Source organism: Camellia sinensis, chromosome 11 (assembly GCF_055761805.1).
Source record: "Camellia sinensis isolate YWXY chromosome 11, ASM5576180v1, whole genome shotgun sequence".
NCBI classification, from domain to species: domain Eukaryota; kingdom Viridiplantae; phylum Streptophyta; class Magnoliopsida; order Ericales; family Theaceae; genus Camellia; species Camellia sinensis.
In genome coordinates this window covers 10,769,011-10,788,630 of record NC_138971.1, presented here as the reverse complement: position 1 = coordinate 10,788,630, position 19,620 = coordinate 10,769,011, and the positions used below count along the sequence as shown (strand labels likewise).

Sequence of the window (19,620 nt, the reverse complement as noted above, 5' to 3'; positions counted from 1 at the left end):
TAATTTGTAAGAAAAATGGTAAGATTCATTAATATTTTCTTTTCATGTTGTTTGGAGTAAGGTTGTGTTACCAATACCTGAAAATTCCTCATATTAGACTGATTCATTATTTTTATTTAATGTTTGGAGTCAAATTATTATTTTAAAACTATGTAGACATGCAAATCTTTTGTTATTTGTTAATTTTAATAAATAGATTCTTGGAAGCAAAGTCCTAAGTGATTGATGTGTTCTATTGATAGATTCCGTTGGAAACACGACTCATTTTGATATATTGTTTAATTTTATTAAAATTTGGTGGCAGAAAATGATTGGTAGGTTCTTAGTTTGGTGTCTGCATATCTATGTGATTTTTTATTAATTCATTGAATGAGATATTTTATTCATGGTATATGAATTAGCTTCATAACATTTGCAATTTCATTTAAACCTCTTTTAGTTCAATAAAATTCAAGAAAGCTTAAGTTATCGATATGTTTGATTCCTAACAATAATGTAGGAGCCATCGATATGTTAAGTATCTATTGTTTGCTATGTATTGCTACCTTTCCACGAACAAAAATAACTTTTGTATTGCTTCGATTAATATGTATTTAGAGAAGTTAACTTTTGTATTACAGGTTTTGGCAATACTAAGCTGCAACAACCTCTAAAATTTTCAGCCATTTGTTATATTTATATGGATTTATAGTCTAAATGGGATGAGATTGAAGTTTATGAGATACAACGGGATTTCAGTTTATGATAATGCGTTTCAAATATAATGTATTTAATATGTGTATGATAATGGGTCTCAAATATAATGAGATTTAAGTTCCTAAAGATGTGTTTTATATAAACAAGTTATCCTCTACCGTCTAGAACTTGTTGTATAGTAGATGGAGCTCTCAACTTTACTAAATAAACTTTCAATAGGCTTGGATAACATAAATGAGAATTAAGTGTTTCAAATATGATTAGTGTTCTGATAAATGATTTGGGTGCTTTAAATAAATGTGTGAATTGGGTTTCATTTTTTAACATGAAAAGTAATGTTCTATGATCTTTTGTATAGCGATCCTGGTTTCTAACTCGACCTTTATGGTGTTTCAGACTCGGGTCTCGTGGTTTAATGTTGTTGTTTATGTCTTTCCCTCTTCTTACCTTTTGAATTTGAGTTTTGAGATGTCTTGGGCGTGTTTAGAACAAGTTGGCTAGTAGTTGGTCTAGAAACTTGTTGCCCAGAATTTTGGTCTTCCGCTCGAGCGGGCCTTCTTGCGCTCGAGCGGGGTTTGCAATCATTCAATACTTTGTGCGCCTACAAAAATACTGCGAAAATGTTTTTCACACTCGAGCGGGTTTGAGCTCGAGCAGCCCCTCTGGCGCTCGAGCGTCTGTCTGAAGTTTGTAAAATACTAGAAGTGTGTATTCTATGCTCGAGCGGGTCTCATTGCACTCGAGCGGGTAGTGCTTTATTATTGTGTCTTGGTGCTCGAGCGGCCTTTCTTGCGCTCGAGTGGGTCAAATTTTTGTATCTGACGCTTGAGCGTCAAACTATCCGCTCGAGCGGACTGTACGTATATCAGATCGCGAAAGTGACTTTTTAAATCACTTTTTCTGTCATTTCTCTCTCAAAAATTTTCCAAAACCCTAAGTTGAGAGCTTTTCTCTCTAAAATACACTCTCTCTACATTTTGACTGAGATCTAGTGATCTTCTCACCCTCATTCCTTTGATAAAAAGTTTGAGCTCTTCAAGATCTACCTTTTCATCCGAGTAGAAGTCGATTTCGTCATCTTTGGAGCTCATCTCTTGCTTGGCTCATCTTCTCTTTTTGAGCTAGGGATATTCTACTCTCCTATATGGGTTTTAACATAAGTATTAGTCATTTTGTATAAATGGTGGGTTTGTGGAAGATTTGGGTAAAGTTAAGGTTAGGGTTTGATATTTGAAAGAGGGGTTTCCTATTTTGGGGTTCTATATGTATGTGAGACCTTGAAAATGGAGTTGTTTGTGTATAATGGGGAAAATTTGGCCTTCGGTGTAATGTTTGAGAAAAGAGGGAGAATGCCCTAATTTGTATTATACAAGTTATTTGTTTAAATAGTGAAGTTTAAATAGTGAAATCATTGTGGAAACATGAAATTGGTTTGAGAATCATGAAATTGGGAAAAATTGTGATTAAATGGTGTAGTTGGATTGATAAATCACTCACTGTAGACACCCCATTTTGACCGACCTTAAGACTCAGACGTCATCATTTGTGCACTCAATGATTGTGCATGTTTGTGCTCGTTTTGAGTGCCAGAAGTTCTCGGCTGAGTGCCTTGTCTTTGAGCCTCTAAACTCTCTTTGTTTTGGCCTTGTTTTTGGGCTAAACCTTGGTGCCTCTTGCTTGAAGGGGAGGGGAGAAGGCCTTGTCGGCCACTTTTGGCACTTGTCGGCCACTTTTCCTTTTTGTCAACCACTTGAAGTGGTCAGTCGGCTAGGGGAGGTGGCCGGCCGGCCACCTGAAGTGGCCGACGGCCATTTTTCTCCTTTTTCAGATATTTTCTTTGCCAGCTGTGCTAGCTGTTGATCACTGAATATATCCTCTACACACGTGCATAGAGGGATGAAGCCAAGCTTTTGGCTTGTTTTTCTATATAATTGGGGGGTCTCTCCCCCATTTTGAGGCTTACAAAAGTTTTGTGAGCAAAATTTCTGCCTCTCTCTCTAGAATCCTCTCTCTCTCTTCCTATTTTGTGTTTGAAAGTAGAAATTCTCTACATATTTGCATACAACCCCTTAACCAAATTAGACTACCTTGGAACTAGGCCTGTCAACGGGTCGGATCCGGGTCGGATCTGCCAAAATCCAATCCGATCCGATTAACTATTAATCCGAATCCGAATCCGAATCCGATTATTGAAAATCCGATTATACGTGATCCGATCCGATCCGTTTTACACGGATATCCGATCTGAATAATCCGATCCGATCCGTTTTTTTTTTTTAAGCCAGCCATAAAGTCAAGAAAATACCAATTATAAAAAAAACATAGCAGCTTTTTATAATGAAAAGTTCATCTTGATGTTCTGACTTTCCTAAGGCAAAACATTTAGGCAAATCATCACCAATGCAAAACATAACATCATTTCAAAGCATCTTTCCAAAACAAAACATCACAATTTCTCCCCTTGTGATACAATCAAAAATACATAAATGAGGGCTTTCACAATGTAGCATGAAGTAACAACAAAGAAAAACTTTTTTTAAAAAAATATTCAATTCCAGCAAACTAAAAGTGAAATTGAAAGATATCTAGCATGTTTGACTAGCAACATCAAAATTGGAAACAAGTCTATTTCATTACACATACTAAACATATGTTCTCGGATTTTGAACATACAAATCAAATCAAACAATACTAAGCTGAGCAGTCTAATTCAAAGCTTAGAAGCCTAACCCAGCTCAATAACTCAACCTGATCATATCCCAGATAGAGTACAAAAGTCACTGTTGCATTCATGGTGTAAAAACAACTCAAAAGATGTCACCAGGTTTTGAGAGACAATGGAGCATCATTACAAAGCAACAAACCAATCACTCGGTTGCAAATTAAACGGTGATGTGATTCAGTTTCACTATCACCAATCATATCCAACTCAAAAAGAATAATTCCATCATTGACAAAAAAAAAAAGTAACATCAGCCACCAAAACATTGCCACTGCATTCTCTAACTTACAAGAGGTCAGAATTTTATGACACACTTTTGGCACAAAAGTAAAACCAGAAAAAACTCATGAAAGACTCCTATGAAGAACAAGCTATGCTATACTATCTGAGAGCTAACAATAGTTTCTCAAACATGTTTGTGTCTCTTTTGGTCTTCTCTATTAGTTCTTCAGTATCTTCTCTTGTTCTTTGCTTCTACTACGATAACATCAGCCACCAAAACATCTGCAAAAGTAATTTTATCAATGTATCAGCAAGTGTAAGAGAAGATAAAAACAATAATGAAAACAATTTTGTTGATAAAGAGCAGTGGACCCAAGTAAAGTCACCAATCAGGGAGGAGACTTATTTTGTTATATATATATATATATATTTTGACAATTGGTAGGAGGGGAATAGAAATGGGAAAGCTGCATAGCAGTAAGACTCGAACCCAAGCATAACAAAAATAACTCCATTTCAAAATCACAGGAAATCGACTGAAATGGGGTATAGATTTTGACTCTTGTACCTTCAATATGCAGGCACCCAACAGATTTGGAAGTAGGCAAAATCAGCACAACCCTCTACCATCTTAACAAAATATTTTACAACTAAAGAAAGGATGAAGCAAACACATTTTCAAGCTCAGAGAGTCTATGATTCTTCTTTTTCTTATTGTCTGTTTTACTAAATACATACTGAAAGAGAACCACAAAGTCTAATTATGTACCAAGCCAGAGCCCACATCTTCGACAAGATTAAAGAGATGCATCACAGAGAATATATATTCAGACGATCCAACACATGTACATGGTAATTGTAAAAAGTACCAATAACCAGAGCAGTTCACATAAGCACTATTAATATTTAAACCTCTGCAGAAGTATACTATCCATTTATAGACAAAAATTGCACATTGCTTGAAAGCTAATCCAAATTTATAGACTTGTTTTCAACATAAAAACTTTTCAATGTAAATCTTGATAACAATAATTAATCCTACAAATTTATAGGCCTCTAAAATTCTCAATCAATTTGCCACTCATCCAATACTTATTCACAGCTCAATCCAAGAATATCAAGCTCCAAGAATAAAAGTTATGTAACCACATTTCACCACAAGCAGTTCTAGTAAGAGATAATTAAAGCTATATACTCACGATTCTTCCAAGTCAATAACTTTAATAGCAACCACTTTGTTAAGCTCATTATCAAACCTGCAAATCAAGAAAGCTATTACCTTAATATGCAAACAGATTATCAAATTATGTCAGATACGAATTTCATAGATCACTATAAAGGCATGGGACAAGCCCCATAATCTGAACCATATTTACCCATCTACTTCAAGTGATTCGATTCAATTCAATCCATCTACTCATGTCTGCATTCTTCTACATCTGCAATTTGAAAATAATGTGACATTAAGATATTCATAGAACTAAACTAAATAACATCTAATTATTTAAAAATTTCAATATTTCACTTACTTCTATTTTTGGTTGATTCAATCCAATCATTGCAAGTGATCAAGGCCTCCACAATATCTGGAAGTAATGAAGCACGTGTCTCATCAATCACCCTACCTCCTACACTAAACGCCGCCTCTGATGCAACTGTAGTAGCAGGAACACTTAAAACATCACGAGCTATCCTTGCCAAAGTAGGAAATTTTGCTTTATTCACTTTCCACCAATGTAGAATATTGAAGCTCTCATTACTTGGAAACACCAACTCCTCCAAGTATTGCTCCACCTCTGATTTTTGATAGGCATGAATGTTAGAAGCACGTTCTTGGGCATACCACGCATGAAAAGCAGCCAAACTTTCTTGTTTCGAAGAACCGACAAGCAACTGACTACCACTTGAGCCACTATTTTCAGAAACAAGTGCAATGCTACTCATAGAATCAGAAGAATCACTCCTATACTCATAAAAAGATCAACAAAACCATTGCGGACCCTCTGAATATGCTTATTAGCATCAACACCATAAATAAGCCCAAAGTAGTATTCCACCAAGTTCATTTTAAATCTCGGATCAAGAACCACTGCAATTGCTAACACCAAAGAACATTCTTCCCAATATTTTTGAAATTTCACTCTCATTGGACCGGCCATCAATCGAATGCAATCATACTCACTTTGCTCCCATTTTTTCATTTCAAGTTGAATAAGACAAATATCGAGAAAAAACACATTTGAAGTCGGAAAAGTGGTACCACTAAAGTGAGATGTAGCATCAAAAAAAATCTTCAAGCACCCACAAATCACATTTGCTACATTCCACTCATCCTCAGAAGGATTGTGCTTATATTGTTTGTCAATTTGCCCTAAGCGGTGGAATGCACTTTTCAAATCTAATGCAGCTTCAAGCATTGAATTAGTGGAGTTCCATCTGGTAGGAACATCCATGGGGACTTTCTTTTTATGATGTAACTTAACATGATTCACTGCAACATCAAATTTTTGTTTTCCATAAGGAGACCTCCCTAAATATCTCACACTTTCTCAGATTTTTGAAATAAGACTACCAATCACCTTCAAACCATCCTAAACAACTAAATTCAATATGTGCGCGCTACAACGCACATGAAACAATTGTCCACCCAAATGTAGTAATCCTTGGTCATGTAGCCATCGCTTTAAGAGTCTCACCATGACATCATTACTCGTTGCATTATCGACTACCATTGAAAATAACTTCTTATCTATGTTCCACTCTAAAATTAGATCTTTGATAAAACTAAACAAATGGTCTCCATCATGCGGGTAATCAATGCGTCTATAAGCAAGGATTTTCTTCTTCAACTCCCAATCATTAGTCACATAATGAGCAGTCAAACATGTATAGGCAAAATTCTGATGGTCTGAAGTCCATATATCAGTTGTCAAGGTGATCTTAGAAGAGAGTTCATCCAAAAATTGATATAACTTGGCCTTTTCTATTTCATAAACATCAAGGACATCCGCCCTAACAGTGTTACGAGAAACAAGTTTGAACATTGGTTGAAGATTATTACAAAATATTTCAAAAAATTCATGCTCAACCATGTTAAAAGGATAATTGTGCTTGATTACCATCCTAGAAAAATCCATACGACTTCTCTCTTGATCGAATTTAAAATTTGCAGCCTTAGGAGTAGATTCAGAAGCAGCCTTACTAGCAATCCTAGGGGCATTTGGCCCTTTAAGTACTGGACATGTCTTCGACAAATGATTTTTTAAATGACTAGTCCCTTTCCTACTCTCTCCAACAAATTCCCTATTGCAATGCTTACATCTAGCTATGTCATTTCCATTAGGTCCTTTAAATTTGACAAAGTCATCCCATACCTTTGAAGTTAGTTTTGGAATCCTCTTTGTGGGTCCTTGAGATACATCGTCATCCAACTCGGCATCATCAGCAGTAATAGGTTCGCTATAATCCGAAGACATCTTTGGTTCTAAAACTCAAATATGCACTACACAAGAAATCAAACATAAAGGAGCAGGAGTTCATTTAAAAATAGTGTGCACCAATTTGGAAATTATATAGATTTGTGTGCATGTGATCTATCTACTATAAAGGCATGTGGAATTCATTTAAAAACAAAAAAACTAATAAGCAGCTATCCCATTACTAAGCCTTTGCAGACGATTGTAGTGAAAAGATAAGCAGACATGTTTGTAGAGGATTGTAGTGAAAAGATAAGCTATCCCATGAATCTAACATAGAAGAGAAATTTCAGAATCAAGATGAATTTATGAAAATAGATTAAAATATAAAATTGATTATAACTAAAAAAAGAGAAAAACGATAGAAATTCCAAATGTTTTACTAATATTTCTACTAAATATCTCACATGAGTTTGAAATCCACACCATATTGGTCCCATGTAGGTCCGATATCCATGTGAGATATTTGGTAAAAATATTGATAAAACATTTAAAATCAATAACCTTATTAAAAAAAAATGGCATTACTAAAAGGTGCATATGGCACCTCCTTTTCAAATGTATGTATATTAGAATCTCCCCTGAATTTAACGTTTAAACGTTTAAACAATGTAAGAGTTTACTGATTTCACCTCAATCACCAGCAACAAACAAATTAAATATATAAATTTATAAAGAAAATTAAGGAAAAGTCACCATTTATATATTACAAACAATAAACAACAGAGATGAAAATCAAAAGGTTTTTGTTTGATTTTGTTATTAGATTCAAGTGTAAATAATTATTCTGCAAATCAACAAAAGTGAAGAGATGATAGTGGGATGTCTTACAAGCGCAAGTCCACAAAATATATATATATATATATATATATCTCTTCAAATTGCTCACTTTGAAAAATTATTCAGCAAAAAAAATTGATTTTAACTAATAAAATACTTTAAAATCCTTCAAAAAATTGAACCAAAAGTTCTTCACTTTGATCAATGAAGAATTAATCATGAATCTATTTAGCAAAAATCCATAAAAAGAAACAATAAATTCACGGTCTCCTTTGATCTTGTTCAATATTGTAACAAAACCCAACTCTCATTGACAGAGGAAGAGAGGAAGCCGACGAATAGAATAACAGAGGAAGAGGGGAAAGCCCAAACCCAACTCTCCTTGATGGAGGAAGAGAGAAGGGAGAGTCGTAGACAGAGAGAGAGAGAAGAGAGAATCGTATGACAAAAGATAGAGACAAAGATGAGTATAGTCTGTGATAAAGACACAAAATGCATCAGATCGGCAAGATTTGCTTTCAAGCATCAGATCGGCAACAAAAACATCAGATCGGCAACAAAAACAGAAACGGGACAGAGACCCAACAAAAAAAATAAAAAATAAAAAGGAGCAGAGAGATGATCTCTTACAGTTCGTAGCTCCGATCTGACAAGATTTGGACTTCGTTCTTTGAAATTGAGCGTTATGAATCCAATCGGAGCAGAGAGATCGATTTGGCTAGGTTCATCGTCATCAATCGGAGCATTTTCAGATGATGAGAGAGAGATTTGATCTTCAGACGATGAACTTCAACAACAGAACGCACTTTTCAGACGATGAGAGAGATCTGTTTATGAGAGATCTGATTTCAATGGAATCGGATTAGGCAAACAAACGGATTGGATCGGATTTATCCGAGTCCGACCCGTTTAAAATCGGGCTACACAGATACGGGTTAAACAGATATTCGGATTCGGATTTGCATAAATGGACCGGATTAATCGGATCGGATTCAGATCGGATTCGGGTTATACCCGATCCGTTGACAGGCCTACTTGGAACTGAGGTTCTTGGAGGTCTTATTTGAGCTCTCAAAGCTGGTTTTGGCTCAAAAAATGTTTGTTTGTTGCTGTGCTTCAAAGGTATAAGGCTCACCCCTTTTAAGCTTATTTTTGCACACTTGTTTGGCCACCTTTGCATGCTGTTTTTGGTCTAGTTTTCAATTACAAAAACCTCTATTTTTAAGGTTTAAAAATGGTGGTTTAAGGCCTTTTTGGAGTTAGGGGTGGTTCACCCTCTTTTGTGGCTTGTTTGCTAAGTATTGTGCCATCTTTTAAAGCTTTTCTAACACCCTTTTCTTGGCCTTTTTACCACTGAATTCCAGGGAAATTTCAGTGGTAAAAAGTTGGTTTTGAGGTCCAAAATAGGAGGAGGTGGTCTCCCCTCCTTGTATCTTGTTTGCATGTGTAGATGGCCTAAGATGTGAGCATGTTTTTCTACCTCTTTATGACTTGATCTTAGCATGTTTTAGCTACTAATTTAGCATGTTTTAGCTCTGTTTTTGGTGGTCTTGGTCATATGAGCTTAGTCTTGCATAGTTGTAGTGTAAATAGCTTCACTAGCTTTGTGTTTCAAGGCCTCTAACATGCATTGCTTGAGATGATTGCATGCTATAGCATCATTTAACATGTAATTTCAATGCATGTAGCTCTATCACACTCTCACATGTTCCACTATTTCATTTTTTTGAGTTGTGCTTTATGTTTTGTTTGTGATCCAACATGTGAGCATGTTTTTCTTGCCTTTCGTGTCTAAATTTTAGCATGTTTTGGTTACTGATTTGGCATGTTTAAGCTCTGTCTAGAGCTAGTTTGGTCATTTAAGCTTAGTATTGCATGCCTCTAGTGTAATACTCTTCACTAGCTTTGATGTTTTTGGCTTTTAACATGTTGTGCATGTGTTGCTTGCATGTTTTAGCATTATTTTTTATGCCATTTCAGCACTAAAAATTCTGCAACCTCCCTCATTTCTTCATTTTTCTATTTGTTTTGAGGAGTGGTTAACCTTATGATTGTGTTTAAGCTTGAGATAGAGCTTGTGCTCAATGGCTTTAACTCTCTTTTGAAGGCTCCTCCTAGCCAAAGGCATGATCTCTCTCATGTCTTAAACCATCCTTTGGTTGACCCCTCTCTCATTAGAGGATACTCATCTTGAACTTAACCAATTAAAGAATGGTTTGGTAATGCTAAAATGAGTAAACAAAATTGAATCAAGTAAAACTTGAGCAAGATAAACATGTGTGTTGCATTGCATGTGTTTGGATCAGACGTTAATCCAAACACAAGAAATGTGGGACGTTTCATACTCAAAGTGATGAAACATGTCACGCTTCTTGATTATCGTCACCCTTGATCATGCATGATAGGGTGGTGGCCATTTGAGTCTTATGTGCGCATTCATTAAGCTTGTACAAGCTTGGTTCTTTGGCCATCATGTATGAAAATGCTTGATTGGTGGCTTGAGAGCCAAATGCCATACTCCTTTGAGCTTGAGAAATGATGAGGAGGGTGGCAGTACACACATTTCCTTGCAAATACATTGCTTTGCCTCAGTTTCTCTCTGTTGCAGCAAAACCAGAAGCCTGGAAAAAGCAGTGGCCAACCGGCCACATGAAGTAGCCGACCGGCCACCTAGACTAGCCGACCGACTAGTTAAGGTGGCCGACAGCCACCTTTTGTGGCCGACCGGCCACCAGTCCATTTTTGTGCCAATTGTTCCTGTGTTGGAGTAGAAGCAGTTTGGAATGTTGGTTCGATGTTCAGAAATCACAGCAAGTGTAAACAGGGGCAACTGGTGCCACAGTGATGGATTTTCGGGAGAACGCAACCGAGCATGCGTGTCTCCCTCGCCCGCGAGGCCACTTTATTGCTTTATTAGCTAGTTGTAGCTGATTAATACATGTTTTGTAATTAATTAGTTTAATCCATTTTGTAATATTTTAATTAGCTTAGCATAGTTAATTAGTTTTGTTTTGTAATAATTAGCTTAGCTTAGTATAGCTTAGCTTATTTATTCAGACCCTCCTTCGAAAGGGCACAATGTTATAATAAGTGTGCATGTGTGTGCATGTCTTCCAACCCCACGTCTTTCTCCCTTTTATTTAACTACTTTTGATGGTTAGATTAGGGCACGTTTTGATTAGCATACCTTATGCTTGCATGTTTGCATCATTCGTTTGTCTTGCATGCACAGGGCTCGGCGCATCATTCAAACTGCATCGTATTTCAATACACTTCTTTGAATATGTGTATCAAATTGTCGCATTCATATGCCATCATAGGTAGTTAAGCCTATTTAGTTACATTATTGCATGTGTTGCATTAGGCATTTTATATAGTTAGGATCATGCATATTTCTAACTAACTTCTGTTTTGGCTTGGAGTGCACTGTAAGTTTTATGCTTTAGCATACTTGCATGAGTGTGGGTGTTGCCATGATAGCATGCTTGCTACGAGGCTATTTGCTTAAATGCTTAACTGCATGAATGCCTGTGGATGAAGGCTTTATTGCTTGAATTGGAACAATTCAATAAATGCGAGTTTTGTAAAGTGGCAAATTATCATGTTTTAAGTCCACTTGAGGGTGGCAAATCCGTACTTTAGCCCACTTGCGAGTGGCACCTTCAAATCATTTTCGAAAACAAACATCAGTTGAATTCGTTCTAAGTCTTGTGACTTAGTCTATACTTGTATGTGTGAGTCACATAGCAAAGTTAGCTAATAATCAAAATAAGAACACATGTGTTTATAAAACAACATATCATGCTTAGTAAAGGTCGATCTTTTGATCGGGCGAGTGGGGGTGCTCGTTTAAGGACCTTTCCCTCTCGTACCCAAGTTCTCGAGCCGAGGCAACTTTGGTGATGACGGACACGTGGCCTTTGGCATGAGTCAGGGTTTCCTAAATTTTCTAAAAATAAAATATTTAGGTGGCGACTTTGTAATCTGGCAAAGCAGTCTAGTTTTGGCATTATTTGATTTAAAATCTGATTTTTCAAAAATAATTTGCCAGATTGGACGCTTTGATGCTTATCAGTCTCATATTGCACTTTGTGAGATTAGATTCAAAACCGTGAGAAGAGTCCGAACTGTAGAACCAATTCGCGCCTCTCCGAAAGGGGGCACGTGAAGAAAGTCGAATCTATACTCACCTATGGAAAAATTAATAATTTATCTGTTTGATAGATTTATTTATCTGTTTAGAAATAGTTGTTCTGGGCTATTGGTGGAGGATAGCCATGATTGTTGTAGAAAATGCATGATGATTAGGTAAATTGAAACTAATCAATTGGATTATGTCTTGAATATGACGGTTGGATTAATACGTTGAATATGTGATTTAATTGCTCATTGTATGTGACAACATGCTTAAATACATTGCATATGTATCTTTGTTTGGGAGAAGAAAGAGGATGTACTCCATTGTTTGGGAGGAGATAGGGGATGGACTCCATTAATAATTAAGTTGGCCGGAGTGTCCAGGGTGAAAGTCTCGAAACCTTATATACATCTGAATGATGTTGATGATTGAAGTGTTGGTGATATGAGTTGTAGTCTCATTTTGAATTGATTGGATGAAAATGAACCATGTTAATGAATTGTTTTGGATAAATAAATGAAAGTGGATTGAAATATGGATGTCAATGTTGACTAGTTATGAAAAGAGTGTAACTGGGTTCTTAAGTGTTAAACATTTATCGGATGCTAATGTTTTAGTTAATTCTCATATGTTGTTTTAGCATATCTCTACTGGGCATTGGCTCACTGTACTTGGGACACCATTTTCAGGTACAGGTGACATACTGCCTCCAAGATCTTAGCTTGGGAGGTTTTGGAGTTAAAGACTCCCTTTTGTTATTCATTTTGATGTTAACTGTATATTCAAGCCTAGGGCTTTCTATGTATAGAGCTAGGACTCTTTTTGTTGTAACCAAGAGATGACTTGGAAAGCTGTAAGCCCGTAAGGCATTCATTCTGTTGCTAACATGTAATATCTATTGTAGTACAAACTCTGATGAATGAAAAGATGATGTTACTATTATGCTTTATGGATTTATTGAATGGTTGGATTATGTCTTATTTTGAGGGCGTTACTTTTATTTGATTGTTAAAAATTAGAATTGGGTTTCCTTTTATTTGATTTTACTTAACTTATGGCACAATTAAGTAATCAAATAGTCATGTACAGCCCATTGTTATTTAAACCCATTCTATTTATAGCACTAATAAATGAGTTATTTTCTCATTGCAGGTCTGTGGTGTTTTAACCTCTTCAACAACCTTAGAGTTCATTTTAATTCAAATTATGGACAACATTCATATTTTTTGGTTATGTATGTTTAGTTTATAGTTTATGAATCGAGGCTTAATTTCTTACTTATTATTTATAATTTTTCTCATAATCAAATGCTTTTGTGTTATTCTTTACAGATGGATGATATGTTAGAGGAAACAGTAATATTAGATCTCTGTACTCATTTTTTTATTTAATCATCCCTTAATATAATTTTTCTTTTACCTTTCAAATGCATTTCTATATATACACAATTTCAGTTTCTTCAAAACAGAAATGCCAGTGTTGTGCGCCATAATGAACAGGACTTCAATGTCCTCTGTGTTCATGGGGTAAGCCCACTAATCAAATTTATTTACTTCTCATATTTTTTTCTTAATAATTTTTGCTTATTTTTGGAAAGGCAAAGGCATAGGTAAGGGCAAAGAAAAATGAGAAGCTTAAAGGAAAAGGAAAGGAAAACTACTCAAGAAAGGGAATAAAAAATACACAAGTGGTATGGTTCTTTTCAAGTTTGTTTTGGAGCATGTGTAAAGAAAATCATCGGGGACTATGATATTTTGAAGCATGCATAATTTCTATGTAATTTTTTTTTTTTACTGTAAAGTTTGTGAAGATGGGCATGGTGCTTTTAATCCATAATATTACTAATTTCCAAACTAAACTATGCATCCTTAAAAAACAATACATTAGAAAAAATTATAAAGGATCTTTTACAAAGATATATAAAATTTTCCAAATAGAAGAGGAAGGTAACTAAAGTTTAAAAAAGAATACAAATGATGAAAGAAGGAAATAAATTGAAAGTGTATTTTAATTAAAATTTTGTTTAAATTATGATCAAGTCAAACTTTTGTAGGATTAGGTGGAAAAAGCTATGGAGCTCAACAGAATAAATAAGACTACATTACTCCGATGGAATTGTAATAAGGTATCCTTAGTCCATATTGTTTCAATATCTATTTTCCGTATTGTTTCAATAGGCTAATGTTATTGTTTTTTAAATACTAGATTGTTGTGCATGCTCCTCACTAGAAAAAGTACACAGAAGTTTATATATGGACATTTCAAAATGTGATGGAGAACAAGTTTGAAGGGGTCCAAGTACTTTTTCAAAAGACGTCCAAGTTTTTATAGAGGCGTCCAAGTACATTTTGTAGAGGCGTCTAAGTTTGAAGACATTATATGGCACACATTTTGTAAAGTTGACAAAAAGTACTTTTGTAAAGCTTCCTACTGATATGTACTTCAATGGATTTCTAATATTTCTGTAAAGTCTCTTATCAATATAAAAGATTGGATCTTATGAATGGTTATTGAGTGTGGACCGTAAAGTGCCCTTGAAAATTCACTAAATTTAATTAAGTGCAACAATTTAATTTAGTATCTTTGCATATTTTGGTGGAAGTCACATATGCTTGACATGGATTTTTGTATAAATTTAGTGTCTGTTGTGCAGAATGTTAAAGTTACATTAAAAAAGAATAATTTATTAGTGGGTTGAAGGAGGAGGATGTTATAGTATTGTTGCCTCTTAATTTTTATATACCAGACTTCAATTCCCCTCCATCCCCCCCCCCAAAAAAAAAAAACAAAAATTGATCATGGTTATGAATTTTATGTTTCTTGATTAAGAAAGACCAATGTATTTTGATGCACTATTTTCATGGTTTGTTTCTGAATTCATTTCTCTTTTCAAGACCTCTAACATTCCAACACAGCTGGTTGTGAAAGTAGCTTCGGTTTGTTGTATCATCCCTGATATTCTGGTATCAACAATAAAGTTAGCCTTCAAAGTAACTTGGGTTAGTTTTATTTCATTTATTTATAAGTAGTTAGTTGAAACTGTGAAAAAGTTGGGAGGATTTGAACTATTCCTATTGATATTTGATGTTTTAGTAAACTGATTTGAACTATTCCTTAAACAGTGCTAATTTTGATAATATGTTAGAGAATGAGGTGGGAACTCTTGAAGGCACCACCCTAATTATGTGAATGAGGTGGGAAGCTTACATTCATGATAAATTCATTAGGAAATAAAAGATTTGAAATTTATTTTAGTTCTCTTTATATTATCATTTTGAATTGATTTATTATAATTGAATTTCGTAGCATGTGTGGTATCCAAAAAAAAATTTATTTGCAGTGCCTTCATGCACGGGTTATTCCTAGTATATATATATATATGAGAGAATACATATCATAAAAAATGAAAATTGAAAAAATATAAAAGAGCTGTTAAAAAATCTTGTGTTGTTTGTTCCATTCATCATTTGGAGTTGTTTAGTGAAGAGACCGAGAGCAGTTGAATAAAAAAATAGTTTTATATTCTTAGGGGTTCTGCTTTACCCCCCACAATTGAGGAGCAACTGTAGCAATTCCTATAATAGTAGCCCCTGTAGAGAAGCTGCTGTTGTTGGTTTTATGTAGGAAGACTCCCCAAAATATCTAAAAAATGGGGGTTGAGGATAAATTGGAGATGCAAAACCAGATATCCATTGTTGAAAATTTTAAGTGGCTTTGAATTTTTATAAATATATTTTTAAATATTTTAATTTTTTGTTTGTTATGTGTTTGGTTGCGATTTAAGTATAGAGTTTTGAAAGTGGTGTGGAGTAGGGCTGTTCAAAAATCTGCTCAAACTGGTAATCTAGACCGAATCGTATGATTTGGTTCGGTTCTATTAAGAACTAGTTCGGTTTCGGTTCAAGAAATATTGAGAACAATTAAAACGGTTCGGTTAGTGGATTTTATGAAAAAATCACGGTTCGAACCGAACCAAACCAAATTTTAAAAGATATATATATATAATATTTAATAAATAGCAGACGTCCTTGAACCATGCATAGGTATTATTTAATAAGATATATATATATATATAATATTTAATATTATCATATCAAGTTTTATTTTTATTAATTGGTTTTTTGTAATTTTAATGATATTAGGATGATATAGATATGTAATGTTGAGTAATGCCTTAATATTATTAGTTTTTATCATGAGTTAAATGTAATCAGTTTGAGTAATTATTTTGCTAATATTAACAATTTTGTAATGACCCAAATTTTTTTTTAAATAGGCAGCGCATAATTTAATTGAACAAATTTTTGAATTTGATTGTCGTGTAAATTCTATGCGAAAATAATTCGGTTTTGTATTTTTTAAAAATAGTTTCCGATCTCAGAAAATTGTGAAATTGTTATATGTTGTTTCCATATGAGTCTAGCACGTTAGATAAAAATTTCAAAATTTAATGATAAGTATTTATTTTATGAAAATTCACGGACTGATTGGTGTTCAGTTTAATTTATAGCAGAATTTAAAATTGAGTTTTGGGTGCTCGGACCATGATTTGAGATAAATTTGTTAGGTCTATTTTGGTATATAATTGGACCATATTTGACTTATGGGTGAGACCCATGACTTATTAAAATTGAGTTTGTTTAATGACTCACGTTTAACTGTTTGGTCCTTTTAAAATGTGATTGGTAATAACCACTTCGAGAGTTGTTATTATTTATTATATATGATTATAATAAATATTTGATGGTTGATTTAGTGGTGTGTACCATTAAACGAAATATATTTTGTGGTAAGAAAATATTATATCTTTTTGTCTGGGGGGACATAATTTTTGAATGACAACACGTGGCCAAAGTGGCACCGAAGTGCCAGCCGAGGTGCCACGTGTCCTGCACATGACGCTGAGGTAATCTTGGCTAGGCCGAGGTTATCTGCGGAGATGCCAGAATCTGGGATAAGCGGATAAGGGACAAGAGTCCTAGAATGAGAGAGGACTACAGTTTGGATGAAGATAAGACTCTTAGAGAGTTTATCCCAATCTAACTGAGAGTCCAGGATTAGCATTGAGCCAAAGTCCATTAAAGCTAGGCTTTTATTGGGGTTCGGTCAGTGTTGGCTACAAAAGAGAGGCACCCTCGTGGGTCTAAGGTACGCTTTTTGTATTCTGAATAGTGAGTTAAGCACTTTTGCTATCTTTGAGAGATAACTGACTTGATCGTCGGAGTGCCTCTGGGTGGACGAACCACCGCCGGAGTCTCATCTTTCTGTTGCAGGTCGTTTAGGCGCAATCTATTATGCCGGTGTTCTCCAGCTGAGTACCTGTTTGGCAGTGTGATCAGAAAACAACACACACAATTTGGCACCATCTGTAGGAAAAAAAGGAGAATAGATGGCCAACGACGGACAGAAAGAAAAAATTGGGGACGACATCCCTACTGGGAGTGGTAAGCAGATTGACCCTAACGTGGAGGAGGATAATTGCAACGAAGAAACTCGGGATCAGAATCCCGGAGAGAAATACGTCGGCAAGGAAGACTACGTACCAAAGAAGTCAGACTGAGGCGGGTATTATAACGAGGACGACCTCTAAGTATGGAAAGATAGATGCTTACGGAGGGACATCGAGATGAAGGGAATGGCGAACAAATTGGCAGACCTACAATCAATCGTCAATTTCATAATGCAGAGCAATGTCATGCAGCCACTATTTTCGTTACAAGACACGTCGATTCCAGCGACCAGGAACAATGCCCAGAAGGGAGGGCAAAAAACAGTTCCTGCAGTCCCTCAGCACGACAAGATTAAGGGATATTCTCACCAGCCTTCACAGGAGGTCAGGCATGAAGAATCAACGATGAGAGAATCCCAGAACACACGTCGAACCAAAGAAGCCTACATCAAAGAACATCTGGATGTTCAGGCAAAGGAACTTTGTTTCGATGTAATTAATGGAGAGAGGTCCAAGAGGACCCATAACGATACTGGGAGTAGTGCGCCGAAAAGGCTGAAATCCATTGATAGCCGAGCTCCTGGACAAACCAAGGAGGATTTGAGGGATTACCTCTAGAGGAAGCGACAAGATGCCGAGGTAACCTCACCAGTCAAGCCGAGAATGCCGTTCTCTGTTGAATTGGGCAAATTTGAGGCCCCGAAAAGGTTCCACATGGCGAGATTCCAAATATACGACGGTAAGTCTAACCCTAACTTTCACTTCAGCTTGTACCTGAACTCAATGGCGTTATACACCGAGAACGAGCCGTTGCTCTGCAAGGTGTTCCCCTCATCCTTTGGGGAAATTGCATAAGACTGGTTTCACAAGTTGCCGAAAGGAACTGTGAAAAGCTGGGAAGGCCTGGCCGAGATATTCGTGGCCAGGTTTGTGACAAACAAACTACAGCTATTAAGGGTGGACTTCCTAATGGCTCTGAGAATCAGTGAGGATGAAAGCCTTAGAGCCTATGCCAAGAGGTACTATGAGGTGTTCAACCGAATACCAGGGTGCAACCAAGAGGTGGCGGTTGTGTCTTTTAAGAACGGCCAGAACGATGATTGTCTGCTTTGAAAATCATTCGCAAAGGCACTGCCAAAAGGTATGGAGGAATTAATGGCCATAATAGAGAAGTATGCCAGAGCCGATGAGGACACATCGAGGACAAAGGCGTCAAAACAAGAGAAGAGAAACGGCTCGTTGAAGCGAGGTCGAGGTAATGGCGGACACAATAAGCCAGAGACAGGACTAAGGGTTGCCCAGGCAATCACAACCGTATTCCGAATTTCGTTTTACAAAGTCTTAGAGAAAATTCGAAATTAGCCCTATTACAGAGCACTAGTAAGGGTTCTGGGCGAATTTATGGGAAGAAGCCTTGGCTAGCATTGTGCTTACCACAACGAGGATGGGCATCTAACTCAAGGGTGCAGAACCCTAAAGGCATATCTGGAAGACCTGGTAAGACAAGGTTATTTAAGAGACCTTGTAGACGAGGCCAGGACAAGGGAAGAGCAAGCAAGACTACCTCAGGCACCGGCAACACCGCCTTCTCCAACACCACAACCACAGGCAGGCAGACCTCGAGTGATCAATGTGATTCACTCGAAGGTCAATGAGAATGAAATACGTGGGGAGACTCAGAAAGTAAAACACTTGCAGCATGTGTACCAGGTCCGACAGAAAAGACCTAGGGCAGACGAGTGCCAGGGACCAGTGGTGTCCTTTACTGAAGACGACCTAGAGATGGTGCAGCATCCACACAACAATGCCTTGGTAATATCCCTCCAGATTGGAGAATGCCAAGTGAAGCGCATCTTAATTAACCAAGGCAGCTCTTATGACATCATGTATGTCAGGTGTTACAAGGAGCTTGGCCTTCACCAAGATGATCTGGAGTAATCCAATGGTCCAATGGTCGGGTTCAATGGAACGCTGACGTGGCCCCTGGGAGCAGTAAGTTTGGAGGTGCAGGCTGGCACCAAGAAGGTAAAAATTGAGTTCACAATAATTGACACTCCCTCCCTTTACAATGTTATCATGGGAAGGCCATAGCTGCATGCAATAGGGGTTGTTCCCTCAACATTGCACCAACTGTTGC

General features: G+C 36.4%; 1 protein-coding gene and 1 long non-coding RNA gene across 2 annotated transcripts; both read right to left on the bottom strand.

Annotated features, from left to right (window-relative positions):
* Positions 1 to 3,405: 3,405 nt before the first annotated feature.
* On the bottom strand, positions 3,406 to 7,030 carry LOC114316898 (uncharacterized). Its single transcript, XR_014343517.1, has 3 exons — positions 7,015 to 7,030; positions 4,840 to 4,896; positions 3,406 to 3,922 (listed from the first exon to the last, which is right to left on the bottom strand). It is a non-coding gene; the product is annotated as an uncharacterized LOC114316898 (long non-coding RNA).
* On the bottom strand, positions 4,192 to 5,617 carry LOC145801852 (zinc finger BED domain-containing protein RICESLEEPER 2-like). Its single transcript, XM_082893578.1, has 2 exons — positions 5,170 to 5,617; positions 4,192 to 5,079 (listed from the first exon to the last, which is right to left on the bottom strand). The coding sequence occupies exons 1-2, from the start codon at positions 5,582 to 5,584 to the stop codon at positions 5,054 to 5,056; spliced, it is 441 nt and encodes a 146-aa protein (XP_082749704.1). The 5' UTR covers positions 5,585 to 5,617; the 3' UTR covers positions 4,192 to 5,053.
* Positions 7,031 to 19,620: the final 12,590 nt, after the last annotated feature.

What these genes read in the sequence shown, in the direction of transcription:
- LOC145801852 (XM_082893578.1), bottom strand. Translation starts at nt 5,584, where the DNA reads ATGAGTAGCATTGCACTTGTTTCTGAAAATAGTGGCTCAAGTGGTAGT. An exon ending in TGAATCAACCAAAAATAGAA is followed by an intron (nt 5,080 to 5,169) that starts GTAAGTGAAATA and finishes TTCAAATTGCAG; the next exon opens with ATGTAGAAGAATGCAGACAT.